Genomic DNA, 16,051 nt, shown 5'->3' on the forward strand with positions numbered 1-16,051 from the left:
GTTTCCTAATGAGGACCTGATCATGAGTGCTACGGTATGAATGTGACCCTCAAGGTTTCACATTCTGGAAGTGTGGTCTTGGTGTAGCAGCAAGAGGTGGAAGAACCTTTAAGAAGTCCTGAGGTTACTGGGGGCATTAATCCCAAGGGACAGACATAGTTGGTGGGGGGCTCTGATAGAGTCAGAGCATCTGGGCCAGAACTGGCACCACATAGTTGGAATAGAGCTAAATAAACCTTTTCACCTGGCTTTAGGTATTTCACTATGGCCATGAACACACATATCGGTCAAGAAAGACCAGACTGTGCGTGCAAATGAATATACGTGAGGAATTGGCTCAACATCATGGAGCCTGAGGCCTGTCCTACCTGCAAGGTGCAACAGGAAAGCCAGTGGTGTAGTTCTGTCCAGCTGCAAATGCTGGAGAACCAGAAGCAGAAGGAAAGTCAATTCCCCTCTGCCTTGTTTTACTTGGACCACCAAGGATGGGACGACGCCCACCCACACAGGTGGGGGGTCACTTTACTCGGCCTAATTCAAATGCTGGTCATCCAGACACACCTAGAAACGTGTGGCAGCTACCTGGGCAACACTTCAGACCCAGTCGAGTGGACACAAAATTAACTACCAGACCGTTTTTCTGTTTCTGTCCTTTCAGTTACATTTCAATTTCCTGTCCAAAAGAGATGTTCGGGATCCCGCATGGCCATCTCTGATGGCTCCTGATTCATGTGGCAGGACTCCACCAGCCAAGTCAGTTACACCAACCTCTCAAATGCCAGGCTTTGTAGACATGGGGCAGCGGTGAAGACCCTCAGCAGGTTCTGGTGTAGAAGACGCACTCACGTCTCCACAGCGAAACTCAGTGTGCCCAAGACGACAAAGTGACTGAGAACAGAGGATGGAGGTGGAGGCTTTCAGAGCAGGTGGCCCTTGGGAGAAGCCAGCAGTGCACAGTGCATCTGGGACAGAGTGGGTACGGTCAGACATGCAGGGACAGATCCAACGTCTGATGAGGGACGATGGACCCAGTGTTTCAAGACCTCAGGGGCTTGAAGCAGGCAAGACCGGGCCACAAAATCCTGGCTGTGTATCAGAAGTCAACTGGCAGAGGGAAGACCAGCTAGAAGTTCTGGTTTAGATGTTAGGTGTCCCCCAAAAGTTCATGATAATGCGAGAAAATTCAGAGGTGAAATGGTTGGGCCACGAGAGCATTAACCTCATCAGTGCATTAACCCACAGATGGGGATTAAATGGTGTTGGCTGTCTAGGGACAGATTCTCTGAAACCGTGCACACCAAATAGACTTTTCCTTCTCTAATGTTGTCATCAGGTCTTGGTCACAGCAATGACAGGTGTTGGAACATCTCATACCAGGCTGCAGTGCAGACAGCACTGTGGCAGGTGGAAAATGACAACCCCCAGGAATGGTCCCTGAAGACTCCCACCTGGTAGGGAAACGGGGCTCGGTACAGTAGGGGGCTGGGGTGGCGGTGACAGCAGCCCACAGTCACCCCATGTAGAAAGGAAACAACACCCCTTGAAAAGATCTGTTAAGCATTGGCATAAAATGGGGGTTTCTGGGGTTGACTGACGCATGTGAGTGAATGATCTGAGCACACAATCCACAGCTTTGTAAACTTTATTGAATACTTACATGCCTGGGCACTGCCAGGGGCTGGGGAATGGTGACGAGTCTATTTATACCCCAAATAGGTATCTGCTCAGTCCAGAAAGGAGGCAAAGGTCACACACCACCTCCTGGCACTATGTGAGGGGCAAGTGAGCGTCGCAGTCCTGGAGTCCAAGGCACTGGGATAGCACAGCGGGCCTCGGCGGGTGGGGCAGCTTCGTCTCCCTCAAGACCAAGGCTGGTGGGTCAGATCGGGACAAGTGGACCAAGGGAACTGGCAGTCCCCAGTGCCATCACCAGTGGAGAACTGCGGCTCACGGCTGGCCTTGCCGGGGCTTCTGCTCAGCAGCTCGTTCCTGACCGTCTTCAACACAGAGCCAGAGAGGTGTGCCCCACAGTCCCAAGGCCATCACTCAACAAGACGAGTGGGTCATTAACACCTTTAATGTTTCACATTGTTTTTTTTTCCCAGAAGATTTGTAACAAAAATACATGGAATTCAGTGAGTCACAGTACTTTGGGCCATGAACTCAATCTAAACAAGTCTATGAAACGTATCCTCGCGGGGCGGAGCGCTCCGTTCCCCTGGAAGAATCAACATGATTAGGTGCCCTCACCTCACCTGCCTGCTCCTTCATCTCGGGTTGGCAGCCTTGGGGGGGATTTAAAAATGTAAATAAATAAAATTGAACACACACCTCGGTTCCCCTCCCCCTGCTGCCTCCCCATTTTCTTCATACAGAGGCACGAGGCAGGGCCAGGGCCCAGTGTTCTGCTGACCAGATGCCAGGCAGACACAGGGGTTCCCTGAGGTGGCCAGAAATGTGCATGAAGCAACCACTCAGTGCTACAGGTAAGAAGGACAGGCAGGGCTCCGAGGGGATGCAACGGGAGCTGCAAGAACCGCCGGCAGGAGCCTTGATGTCCCCAGCACACGTCCTCCGCCCACTGTGGAGAAGTGCCGCTCAGCCGCAGCACAGAGCCGGCAGCAGAGCCGGCAACTCCCAGGACTCGCCAGGTTCAGTTCACAACACAAATCAAAATCACATGGTTTTCAAATGAAATCCTTCACATCCACCTGTGTTCAAAAATTAAATAACTTATGTTTTTAACAACTTCCTTAAAAAATCAATTATCACAGACTTAAATCCAAAGTGTGGAAAGACCTACTTTCCTGTGAATGTAGTTCTTCCAAAGGGACAGATAGGCGCACACTCAACAAACAGTGGGGTTTTGTGTTTTTAGCTAAAAGCTAAACCCACCAGACAGTTTTAAGCAAGTGAAGCCTTTTCCTTGCAAATGGCCTCAGCTCACTTAGACCAACACACACAAGCAAAAGCAAGGAAGACAGTGACTGTTCTCTGCAGGGCGTGCGACCGCCCCCACCAAGGACCATGGTGGGAACCACCACCCAGTTCCACACAGTGCAGCATTCCTTCAAGTGGGCCATTCCTCTTCCTGCACAGAACTTAACAGTGACGTAGCCCATGAGAGCCAATCTGGGAAGGGGCGGTCACAGCTGTACGTGTTTAAAGGAGACACAGCTCAACAAGCCAGTTTGGCATTCAGACAGACACATCTTGGTCATAGGGACGTTCTCTTCCATGGGACAAACCTATGTAGTTTCCAAGCGAGCCAGCTCACCCCTTTCAGGCAGCAGGACACTGTGGATACTCTAGTCAGGGCTTGCTTTGGACAAAAACTGATAGCTAATATTTTTCATCTCTAGTATCATTAACCCTATGGAGAAAAAAAACATATGATCAATGCTAGACAGCTGAGAATGTGTAAGAAAACCACGCAGTAAAGGCAACGTTGAACTCATCTGACAGCTGTTCCATCACCGCCCACCACTCGGGCTTGAGGCTGGTGACTTCATGGACGCATCACTCCGATGCACTGCCAGTTCAGTTTCGAGTCTGTGATGGTGGCCCCAGTGTGACGCTGCCTGCCTCCACTCACCGCCTCCTACCCCTGAGGTCCAAGGGGCCTTGGGTGATGGTGAGCACAGCACCTTGAATAGGTGCCAAGAGCCCAAGAAGCTTTCTGAAAACTGCCTTGGATTTGGGCAAGGAAACAAGTCAGTGGCTTGGAGTCCTGGCAGGCGCGTCCACACTGGGAGCTTAACCTCAGCAGCCAGCCTGAAGGATGTCGCCCCCAGAGCGCTTGGTCACCGACAGCGTTGTGAACACCTGCAGGAGAAAAGACACAGCTGTGTTCAGACCCCTGAGCAAGGGACTTGACAGGTAACACCACATGCACTGGAAATGACTCGTGACTACTTAATGCAACAGAGAAGCCCTGTGACCTCTATTCTCTAGAGGGGAGAAGGCAAACCATGTTAAAACCCAGGTGAAAATAACACAGGTTACATCAAATGGGGAATTTTGGCAGCACGAGTGTGAGGAAAACAAATCCGCTACCCAGCAGCCCTCAACTCTGAAAGAAACCCATCACCAATGCCAGGGCCCAGGAACAGGAGTGAAGAACACGATCACCAGCACCCCTGGGCCCAGGCTGTTGGGCAGCCCCACATCTGCCTCTCCCAGAGGACTGCAGCCCTCTTCTCTTTCCCTAATCCATGGCTCATCACTCCTGTGCACTTCTTTTGTAGTTAAAAACAAAACAAAACAAAAAACCTCACACATGTGGCAAGATGCTGTACATACTACTCTGCTACTTTCTTGGCTCTGTATTTCTAAAACTCACCCATATCACAAATAGCTCTAATTCTATTTTCCACTAAATGGAAATTCAATTCAATTATTGCAGTATGCTACATGCAGAAGTCGGTTACTTAAATAGGAAAGACATCATAAGTCACCCCCCAAACTCCTCCTGGCCGTCCAAGCGGTGGCCACTGTGCTCTTTGCAACACGCTGTGGAGATATTTTGGAATGTCTCCTTGCACAAAGAGCTCAGAGGGCAGGTGACTTCAACTTGGCTGGACTTCTGAGGTGCTTAAACCAACTAACCTTGTCCCATGCAATAGCCAATGAGCTCTTTTGTTTCAGATCTTGGCAAACAGTGGGTGGTTGTGGGCTTAGAGCCTTAACGACTGCAGTCAACTTTGACCTGCTACTGCTCATGACTGCCTGCACAGAACAACTGTCCCCAAATGTGAGCGAATGAATCCTGCTGCTCATACTTTGCCTGGAACGCAGGAAAATTAACACTGACTCTAATTATACTAATCATAGAATTATACAAATTCTTATTTCCCAGGGCAGGGTTCAGGAACCTCATTTTTAGCCGAAGCCCCAAGTGGTTGCATATAGTGGGATTTCCGTGGCACACCAGAGCAGGAAACGCACTGAGGGTTCCCAACCTAGAAATCAAGCCACAGCAGACCATCAACAGCATCTTTCTGCAGTTTCACTAACTGTAGGAAACTTCCCTGCAGCCAAGATTTTTAAGAACATAATACTTCAACATCTAAAAATAGACTTTCATTCCTGGTCTAATGGAGTGTTGGTACCAGATCAGCTCTCTCTCTTAAGCAACCCCAAAACTATATGCAACTGACATTTTAGACACTGGACAACGGTTGGCAGACTGTGATCCCTGAAGAAAAAACAAGGTAAACCTGCAACCTTTTACCTGCTTGGCTTCCTACCTGCAGCCATTAACCTAACCCTGGCAAAAGGGAGGGGGTGGGGGGCAAGAACAGCAGAAGCTCAGGGCTTGAAGAGACAAGGCAGACTAGATCCCGGGAGGATGCAGTGGCCAGAAAGCTGTGAGGCACAGTCCCCAAGAGAAGGGAGCCACCTACCTCCAGAAATCTGCACACAGGACCCACATGGCCAGGAACGCCACCACCCAGGAGCTGTAACCCCACTGCCACCCAAGCTCATGGGGGTCAGTAGAGGTTCCAGTTGTCTTCCTGCAGGCAAGAAGGTCACTGAGCCCCTGGGCCACTCAGAGATCTCAGGAAGCCACCCCTTAGGAGAAAGGCTACTTACTACTAGCCCTGGAGTACAAGTTGCTCTAGGCCAACTTGAAAACAGGCTCCCATTAACAGCTGCCTAACATAAGAAAACCCATCTGTCATTCTTCAAAGAAAGACAATATAACCCAGGTGCCCAAAACAGATTCAAAGAGCTGGGAGGAAATGTCAACCTAGAATTTCAAAGTCAATAACAATATCCTTCCAAGAAGAAAGTCAATAAAGACATTTTGAGACAAATAAAACTTGAGTGACTTTGTCCCTCACAGAGCTATACTACAAAAACCCCTTTAAGACAAAGTGAGGACGTAGCAAGGAGGTGCCGATGCCCTTCCCACCAAGACCCGCCTGCAATGTGCCCCTTCTGGTGACACTTCCTTCCTCCCTTCGCCACAGCAGCCAGAAGTGGCCTTGTTCCGTGATCACCTGCCCCGACCCCCTTACTTATCCACACAGTCTTACGGAGAGCAGGCCGTGCCAGTTTTAGCCAGCTTTCCCACTGCTGTGACAGAAGACCTGATAAGAACAATTTTAAGCAGGAAAAGTTTATTTAGGGGCTCATGGTTTCAGAGGTCTCAGTCCAGACAGCCAGCTCCACTCCTCTGGCCTCGAGGGAAAGCAGGGCATCATGGTGGAGAGTGTGGAGGAGGCAAGCAGCTCAAGACATCTCATCAGGAATGGGGGGGCGGGTTCCCACTTGACCGATACAAAATACATACCAACACCATACCTCCAGTGCCCACCGGCTCTGCTCCAGCCACACCCTGCCTGCCTTTAGTTACCCCTGTTAACCCCCATGAGGGTATTAAATCACTGATTGGGTTAAGACTCTCGTGACCCAATCGCTTCACCTCTGAACCTGCCTGCATTGTCTGACACGTGAGCTTCTGGGGACACTTCACATCTAACACCACGGCAGCCCAAACCTCTGTTACTCTATTTTGCAAAACAGTAGCCTGCCATAGCTACTCCATTCTGAGTTCAAGTGCTGAGGTGAGATGGCACCACACCTTGTTTGGACAAGTAAACCACCACCATCCGCCTGGCACAACCACAAGGCATGACCGCTAAATAAACTGTGCTAATAAGATGACCCCCTGTGAGCTTACACATTAATCAGGAGCACATGGATGCGTGGGAATATCAAACACATCAGAAACACCAGGCCCATAAACTTACTGAACCACCAGACCACCAATGAGGCAACCCCCTCACTCAAGACCCATAAGAGGAGGAGTACCCCATGATGCGACATGGTGGCCCCCTGACCCCATCACCTGGTCACTCCTGACAAGCCTTGCCCAAGAAAATCGCCAGTGATGAACCTCTGATCTCTGCCCTCAGGTTTTGGAAGACTACGGTTTCTCCCACCGTAACAACCACGCGTCCCCCGAAAGCTGACACCTCAAGCTAACACTGTGACCTTGCTGCTGTCTGCACCTTGTCCGAGAGTAAGCTCCTGTGCTCTGACAGCTCTGTGCCCAAACAAGGTCTTCTGCTGGTTCCTACTCCTGTCTGACCACCTGGAGCGACTCTGCCTCATGTCTGCTCTCCCTTGCTCAGTTCAGCCCCCTGAACCCCCGTGGCCACTGTAACCCTTTCTTAGCCTTTCTGTAACCTACATGTGCAATTGTGTTAAGTGTGCGACTTGAGTGTTACAGGTGTTAGAAATTAAGATTGGGATAAAAGAACCTCTGACTGCCCAGCTTATGACTACCAGGTGACCCACAAGTATTCGGTGACCGCCACCGATGAAAAGTAGTGTGGGCTTATTATTGTTACTTATTACTTATTGTTCCTTATTGTTACTCATTAATCCCGACACTGGAAAGACGCATGCGTACTGGTCTACGTTAATGGCATGACTTGCTCAGGACACCTCTTTCCCAGCACTTCTCCTGGGCTTTCAAAAGGGCTCAGGTGCCGCCTTCTCACCACAGCCCTCCTCCAACCTGCAGGTCTCCACCCTCCTCTCAGTGATCTCAGCTGCTGCCGCCTGGGCTCTACCACCACTCCCTTTTTCTTTGGAGTCTGGTTGCACCCTCAAGTCCCCCTCTCCCACATTTCACTGCCAAATGCAGGGGACAGACAACTCCTGGGCCTCACTTTATGCAGTCCCTCTGCAGCACGGTAGCATTTCCTGTTGGCCTCACACACCTTTTAACCATCCAGTCCTCCTCTTGTTCCCATGACAGCGCTCCTCCTGTGTCCTCCTCTTGCAGCCACTCTGTCACAGCCCAGGTGTGCTGAAAGGCCCACTGCACTCAGGTGGCCAGAACCTCTGGCTATCTGGCTGCAGATCCCAGCTGCCTGGTCTGTCCACCCCAATGTGCTACACAACTGTCACCATCATCCATGTATGTGTGACAGGAAAAGGGCCAGGAGGCAGCGCCTGGGCCCTGCTCAGCTCTTCCCACTGGGTGCTTGCAGTAAGCTCAGGCACTCTGATGGGCACATGATCTGCAAGTTCCAGCCATCTCCTCTCAGCTGAGACATAGCAAACACCTCTTCCTGGATGATACATGTCCAATACGGAAGCCATGATCTGGTTCTTCTCAGGCAAAACCATTCCCTGGCAGTTCAGATCATGCATTTGAGATTCCTAATTCTTTTACCTCCACTACTGCTGATGTGTAATCAACTATTTTATTTATTTTACCTCTTTTCTGTCAAATTTGAACTCTTAATGCTGACATCTGGTTCAAATTCCTATAATTCTGATTAAATGCTTCTATTTGATTTTCGTTAGTTCACAAAATAGACATATAGTGCCTTCCACCATTTATAGTCCCACGCTGTCGAAAGGCAAGGTGGGGGCCGTGGGTCTGCTGTAGCCAAGGACACATCACTTCCGAGTAGCCACTGGCTCCTTCACTGAGCCAACAAGGATCAGGAAGACTGCGCCATCAGCCTGACCCTGAGTCACACCTGACCAACGATGGCCACAGAGTACCAACAAGAAATATGTCTTGGCTTCTGGGAACAAACCAATCTAACAAGCAAAAACAAGAACTCACCATTCAAGCTCATATCTATAGTACCCAGGCATGAAAATTTAAAAATACTTTGCACTCAAATCAAATTTAGAAATGTATTTTGTTTTGAAGTACAATTCAGACTTCAAGCCAGATCTTTCTGATCTCACTGAGCAAGCTGGTTTGAGAAAAAAACACATAAGCAAAATTCAACTAGAGGGGAAACTATATTAGTTGTTCATTCCTATAATCAAATGCCTGAGGCTGGCTAACTTTATAAAGAAAAGAGGCTTATTTAGCTCAAACTTCTGGAGGCTCAAGGGCTAACATCTGGTGATGGCCTTTGTTCTAGAAGAGTCCCAATAAGACACAGGGCATCATATGGCAAGAGACACGAGCATGTGTGTGTGTCTACATAGTCTCTCCACCTATCCCCCTTTTACTTTTTGGGCACCAGGGATTGAACCCAGAAGCACTTAAACACTGAGCCATATCTCCAGCCCTTTTTATTTTTTATTTTGAGACAGGGTCTCACTAAGTTGCTGAGGCTGGCTTTGAACCCACAATCCTCCTGCCTCGGCCTCCTGAGCTACCGGGATCATAGGAGTGCACAACTGTGCGCCCTCTTCATGTTTCCACTTCTTCATATCTCACAATGGGGATTAAATTTCAAGACTTGAGGCCTTGGGGGACCCGCAAATCGTATGTAAACTGTAACATTAACACTGTTCAGACTCTGCAGGGTTCATCTGTCCTGCCAAGTGGGCCTTCCCAAGACTGAAGGCCATGGCTTCCTTGGGAAAAGGCCTGTGATATTTTTTTTTTAATTGGTTCTTTTTTGTTCTACATAATAATAGAACTTATTTTGACATAATTATAGAAGCATGGAACATAATTCGCTCTGATTCGGACCCAGGTACTTCCCCTTCCTCTCCCTCCCACTCACTCCATTTCCTTCCCTCTACTCCACTGATCTTTCTGGTATTTACTTACAGCTTGTTTTCCTCAGTGTCTCCTGGATGCGGTGTATTCATGTGTGTGCACAGGAACACGAGGTCAGGTGTACTCCCTGCCTCCCCCTCCCCGTCTCCTTCCCTTCTCCCTCCTTCTTGTCCCCCTTTGTCTACTGATCTTCATCCTTTTTTTTTTTTTTTTTAATCTTCCCCATTTCATTTGGATTAGCTTCTGCATATCAGAGAAAACACTCAGCCTTTGACGTTTTGGGGCTGGTTTATTTCAACGGTCTGTTCCTTTGGTTTTTAATATTTTTTAGTTGTAGATGGACATAATACCTTTATTTTACTTATTTATTTTTGTGGTGCTGAGGATCAAGCCCAGTGCCTCGCAGGGGCCAGGTAAGCGCTCCACCACTGAGCCCCAGCCCCAGCCCAGTGCCTGCCTTCTTGATGGCACACCTGGACAAACTTTTTGACCAACTGTCCCTTTTACTGATACCTGAAAAACAACTGGTTTCTTAAGCTTTTAGGACAAAGAGGAAACAGCACAGGAAATTAAGGGCATCAGAACAACTGGTATCGGCATCAAAGACACTTCTGAAAGAGGCTAATACTTTTATATACAGGAAAAACAGCACTGAGAAATGCTCTTGGCTTCTTTTAGCTTTAGAGCAGAGACAAAGTCTTTTATTTTTCTTCCAATATACTAATATACCATCAGCACTGCCAAAAATTCAGACCTTAGTATTTAAGGCTATTATCTTAAAATACTTACAATATGAACCCTAAAGAAAATATGGACAATTTGCATCCAAAATAATATTATAATAAAAGGCTCTCCCTTGTTTGCAAAGGTATGTAAAAATCCTTAAACAGCTATTCCCCTTTCACACAAAAAACAGACTGAATTCTGGAGCGTCCTCTTCAGTGCTCTTACACTGAATGCTGGTGACACCGTAAAGGAGTGCAACTCTTCTGAAAACCAATACAATCCTTTTGTTTAAAACAAGTGTGACTATGGATGAGGACTAGGAGACAATATGTGATAATGAAAATAGCTGTGCTAGCAAGGCCGTATTATGCACAATTTAAAACAGGATCTAAAATGTGTTCTCAATTTTTACAAAGGGCAAGGGAATACATTTAAACAAATTTCAGACTTGAGAATTTGCAACCTAATGTTCTATTTTTCAGGAATTGATTTAGAAATAAAAATAGATTTGCATACAAAACTAAACCCATCAGAAAATGGGAGCAGATGACAAAAGAGCTATATTTATTTTTCTTTCTGATGATACACTTACATTAAGATGGAAGCCAAGCTGTCATCATTGATCCCTCTAAATGAAAAGATTCGGCTCTTTTAAAATTTTCCTAAAAACAAAATTAAAAAAAAGAACAAAAAACAAGCAGCAGCAGCCTCCCCACACGCAGGAGCCTCACAGGTCAAGTGCTGCTGGACGCTGAGCCCATACTCCCAAGGCCTCACAAGGCTCCCCAGGAGGCCCCCTCTTGTACAAAGGGATCAAGCTATTACAACCCTAGAACTTTTGATGTTCAGCACTAAAATTCATTTTAAGACATTTCAAAAGAGTCTTTTAAAAACTCTTCCTCCTGAGCTGCTGTCTCCTGTGAGAGGAAACTTTATTAGCTGAATTACCACTTAAAATTACAAGTAATCAGTTTCCTATTCAAGGACTGCTGCTTAAAGTCCAGAATAAATCACCCCCACCCTGCTGTCCCCAGATTCATGCTCTGGCAGAGCCACTGCAGGCACGGACTCTTTCTCCAGAAAGATTCCAGTCGAAACAAGGAGCTTCTCCACCTCCTTCCTCCTCCATCCCAAGAGAACCGTGGGCAGATGGCCTTGTGGAAATTATCTTTCTCTAAGAGCAAAGTCTCAACTGAGGGATGTGCCAACTTCCGAAAGTAAGTACTCCTCAGAGCCAAAGGCACTCCAGTTCCCTAGGTGAGTCATCAGAATGGCAGGGAGGAGTTCGTTCAATACCAAGCTGCCAAGCTGGCCTGAGGGCTGTGCCTATTCCGAACAGTGCTCAGGACGAGTTGGCTCAGGACAAGTTCTTAATTCTTAAAGGTAGCACTCCTACTACATCAATGAACTAACATTTGTGAAATTCAATAAAAACTTGAAATTTTACAAGGTATGTAAAATCAAACCCCCAACTTCTTCTGATTAGATCAGACACTGTCTAACTGCTCTTTAAGTTTCTAAGCCTTTCCTCTTCATTTCACCTTCTTATGTGGACAGTAGCACCCAGAGCGGCACTCCCCACCCAGACACGCCTGGACTCCATCCAGTTACTACCCGATTTGGAATCCTGCGTTTAACAGAGAAAAAGTCCCTAAGAATCAGCTAACTATCAAATTCATTTCCCTAAATCAAGAAGCTTTAAAAAAGATTTCCATAGTTAGGATCTAAAAGCTTGGTTTTTCAAATTCTAATTTCTAAGCAAGTAGAATTCACAACCAGGGGTGAAAAAGGAGCACACCACCAGGAGCTTCTTCAAAACAGCAGTCCTCCCACCTTCCACACCAACGCTGTGTGGCCTCTCAGTCAAGCCCCACCGCCCACGGTGAAGTTCCCTGGGAAAGAAACACCTCACAGATGCAGCTACTGCCATGGCCAAATGCCAGGACTCTCCCGGACACCTGGCCCTCAAGGCTTCCAGCAAACTCTGTAAATAAGTCTCTATTTTACTTCATGTGGAAGCTAATAAAAGCTGAGAGACACGGCCAGGTCTTAAAGAGAAGAACTTGCTGAGTGGGACCACAACTCACGTCTGTGTCCTGACAGTATGCTCATGTGGCCACCAAGAAATCATTCCAGTTTTTCAATTCAGGACAGTCCAGGGAGGTAGACTATCACTGCTCAGCATGGGGCCTGGAGCTGAGACCGCCTGGGTGGGATCCCAGCTGTGCCACTGCTGGGCAAGGTGACCACGGGTAAGGTCCTGTCTTTAGTTTCCTTGTCTGTCAGGCAGAGCTGGTACCCTCCCCTCCTCGTGAAAGGCCAAAGGACGCTGACACACAGAGAACACAGTGTGTGCACGGGGCACCCTCACAGGCGCCGGTGCCATAGTGGTTACCCCCAAAGCGCACTCTTGCTGCTTTAAGACACCAACCTGAATCCTTCTCAGCTTCTCCCTCGTCACATTTCCAACCAGCTGAAGGTGCTATCCACCCAATCCCAGCACATCAGAGCCATCCAATGCCCACTGCCACCTCCCTAGTCTGGCTAGGCTCCTTTCTCATCTGCCCCTTTAACAGTACATAACTGGATTGGCTACTACACGGGCCTCTTCCAGCCCACTGTCCACAGTAGCTCAAAAGGACTAGAGACCTTTCAGGTTGAACATAAGGTGCCAGGTGGTGGCACATTCAAAGAGGGCATGGAAGCTCCACATTCCCCCAGCCTGCCTTGCTTACACCACTCTTCCATGTGGCTCTTCCTAAGTTACATCCCTTGTAATAAACCAGTAACGTTAAGTTAATTGTCTTCCTGAGTCCCTTGAGCCTAGCAATTTATTAGGAGAGGATCATGGGAACCCCTGAGACTGGAAAGCTGGACGGCCTAGACTTGAGACTGGCATCTGAAGTTGGGACAGTCTTGTGAAACAAAGTCCTTAACTTGTGGGGCCTGATGCCAATTCCAGGTAGTTAGCCTCAAACTGAATTACACCATAGGATCCAGCTGTTGTCTGGAAAACTGGCCTTTGGTGTGAGAAACCCCACCCCACCCCACTCACAAACATCTTGTGTTACAAGTGTTGTGAATGGAAAGCAGATGGCCCACTCGGGTGCCCTGCATTGTTCACCCTGATCCTGGAGTCTTACCGTGGATTACAATGGGAACTTCACTCTCATGCCTCACCTGCTCTTAAGCTCGTCACAAATCCCTGCCAGTTCCCAATGCCAACAGGGTGCTCCACATGTGGCTTCACACAAAGGTGCACAGAATGAGTATCACCCAACATTTTTTATCTTATCAATCAGTCATGAACTTGGAAAAAATAAATCCAAGTGCTAGCAGAGTTATCAGAACATTCAGCCTTCGGGCTTCAAAGTCTTGAGAGCACTGACAGATGGAGGTGTCCAGCGGCAAATGTGCTGGGTACCAAGAAGGACAGGCCTTTGGCTGACCTCCTGCCTCTTCACTGAGTCTTTCTCCTGGGTGGCAGTCAACTGCCAGATGATACTGTGCACGCTGCTGCAGGTCAAGAACAACACAAGCAGGCAGGCAAGTCCAGTGCGAGCAGCCCTTCAACCAGCCCACTGGGAGCTGAATTCAAACAGGAATCAGACACTCTTACATGCAAGCTGCGAAATCTCTTCATTCATCCATACTGGGGATGAATGTTGCAACTCTCAACAATCTTGGACTGGCAACTAATTTTTAGATTTCCTCACAGTTGCAGGTTAAATTTTGTCCTCTAAAAGATATGATCACCCCTGTACCAGTGAATGTAACCTTATTTAAAAACAGGGTCTTGCCAGGCACGGTGGCACATGCCTGTAATCCCAGAAGTTTAGGAGGCTGAGGCAGGAGGATCACGAGTTCAAAGCCAGCCTCAGCAAAAAGCAAGGTGCTAAGCAACTCAGTGACACCTTGTCTCCAAATAAAATACAACACAGGGCTGGGAATGTGGCTCAGAGGTCAAGTGTCCCTGTGTTCAATCTACCAAACAAACAAACAGAAAACAAAACAAAAACACCAGGTCTTGGCAATATAACGTGAGGCCATTTTGGATTAGGGTAGGCCCTAATTCAATGACTGTGTCCTTGTAAGAGGAAAGAAATTGGGACACAGACACAAAGAGATAAGGCCATGCAGAGTTGGAGGCAGAGACTAGAGTAATGCACCTGCAAGCCAAGTAACGCCAAGCCAACTCCTGGAAGCTAACAGAAGCAAGGAAGGATCTGATTGTTCCCTAGATGCTTTAGAGGGAGCACAGACCTGCTGATACCTTGATTCAAGATTTCCAGTCTCCCAAACTGTGATCCTGTGTCAGTTGTTTCAAGCAACCAGTTAGTTGCACTGTGTTACAGTAGCCTTAGGAAACTAGCATGCAATCAAAAATGCAAAGTTAACTGGCTCCTTCCCCGTGTACCTACTCTGAGTCAACACTGAATAAAAGATATATCACACATTCTTACAGAGCATTAATCCAGACTCTTCCGTTTTTATGTTTTTTGAATGCTTAGGGTTTTTTTTTTCCTTTGTAGCAATAACAGCTTTGTAGCAATAACAAATCATATCCTAATCTCTAAATATGTTAATATTTTGTTTCCAATCAAGCCAAGTGCTTATTAATCTAGAGTAGGACACCATTCCCAACTGGAAGGCGAAGCCAAGATACTTTTCCATGTCTGAAAACTGACATTTCACATACTCAGCAAAAAGTTCAGCTGTGCGAGTACAATCAGGAATGGAAACCGGCCAGTCCTCCAGATGCTGAATGAAATCTGGTACTAATGCACACACACACCACTGTGTATGTCTGTACACACAATTCACACCCTGGATACCACTGGCTAGGGTACACAGACAACAGCTGCGATTTTAAACTCCAGAGCTACACTGCCACCTCCCAGCCAGTTCCTGTGAAGTATCACTCACTACATTCAACTCCTGGATGATCACTCACTTACAGTGAAGAAACACTGACACCCAGAGGCCTAGGTGGTCAATTTCCAGTTCTAATCTCATTGTTTTGATAACAAAAGCAAAAGGCATAGACAATATTAGTTTAGCCTTGAAGTAACCCCAGATCACTAAGATAGAGGGTCTTTGGAGTTTGAATGGCATTATTAACTGATTGGCATGAAAAAAACTAAGGAGATTTTATAATAAGTGCTTAAAAGCCCATATTTATCAGTTGTTCTCTTAAAATTTTTACACTGAAAGGCATGACAGACATTTCCAGTTTGGTAATAAATATCTGAAAAAAAATTATTTTGAGAGAAAGGCCTTCCTTTGAGGTACTCTCAACCATTATCAAAGGTCAGGAGATATAGAAGTAGGTCAGGTGCAGCAGAGAACAGCACTGTTCAGAGTCCCAGGCCTGCTCCTCATGCTGGCAATGATGTACACTTCTAAACAGCTCAGAGAGTGTACTTGACCCACCTCTGCACAGACGGGGTGGATTCCAATCGTGCTGTCCAGCTGCCTCTTGGTCAGTCCACACTTGAGCGCAGCTGCGAAGCCCTGCGTGACTTCCCCAGCATTTGGGCCCAGTACATGAAAGCCCACAACACGCTCCTAAGATAAAAAAAATAATAATAAAGTAAAAAAAGCCTGCTAATTTTTATCCCCTTCCTTTCCTATCTGGCCTTGAATACTTCCCTGGTCTAGTCTAAAAACCCCATGTCAGAAATGGACACAGACTCATGCTGAAGTTGGGCACTACAAACTGATTAGGCACAAGACTCCCTCGTGTGGGCCGCCACGGGGAGCATGATGTGCACGTTGAGCAGGAGGAAGAGACAAGACGGCCTGACAAGGACCTGAGGAGGAGGATGG

At 47.4% G+C, this 16,051-nt stretch overlaps 1 protein-coding gene across 3 annotated transcripts in view; it reads right to left on the minus strand.

The window, feature by feature from the left end:
* Positions 1–1,626: 1,626 nt before the first annotated feature.
* The window catches only part of Txnrd1 (thioredoxin reductase 1), a 58,982-nt gene continuing 44,557 nt past the window's right edge, over positions 1,627–16,051 (minus strand). For all 3 annotated transcript variants that reach the window (XM_027944302.2, XM_027944212.2, XM_027944123.2), the window contains exons 13-14: positions 15,656–15,790; positions 1,627–3,825 (exon numbers count right to left, since the gene is read on the minus strand). In XM_027944302.2, the coding sequence (XP_027800103.1) occupies positions 3,763–3,825; positions 15,656–15,790 (198 nt within the window). In that variant the 3' untranslated portion in view covers positions 1,627–3,762. The remainder of the gene's footprint in view (positions 3,826–15,655; positions 15,791–16,051) is intronic.

The sequence above is a fragment of the Marmota flaviventris genome, chromosome 3 (assembly GCF_047511675.1).
Source record: "Marmota flaviventris isolate mMarFla1 chromosome 3, mMarFla1.hap1, whole genome shotgun sequence".
Lineage (NCBI taxonomy): Eukaryota > Metazoa > Chordata > Mammalia > Rodentia > Sciuridae > Marmota > Marmota flaviventris.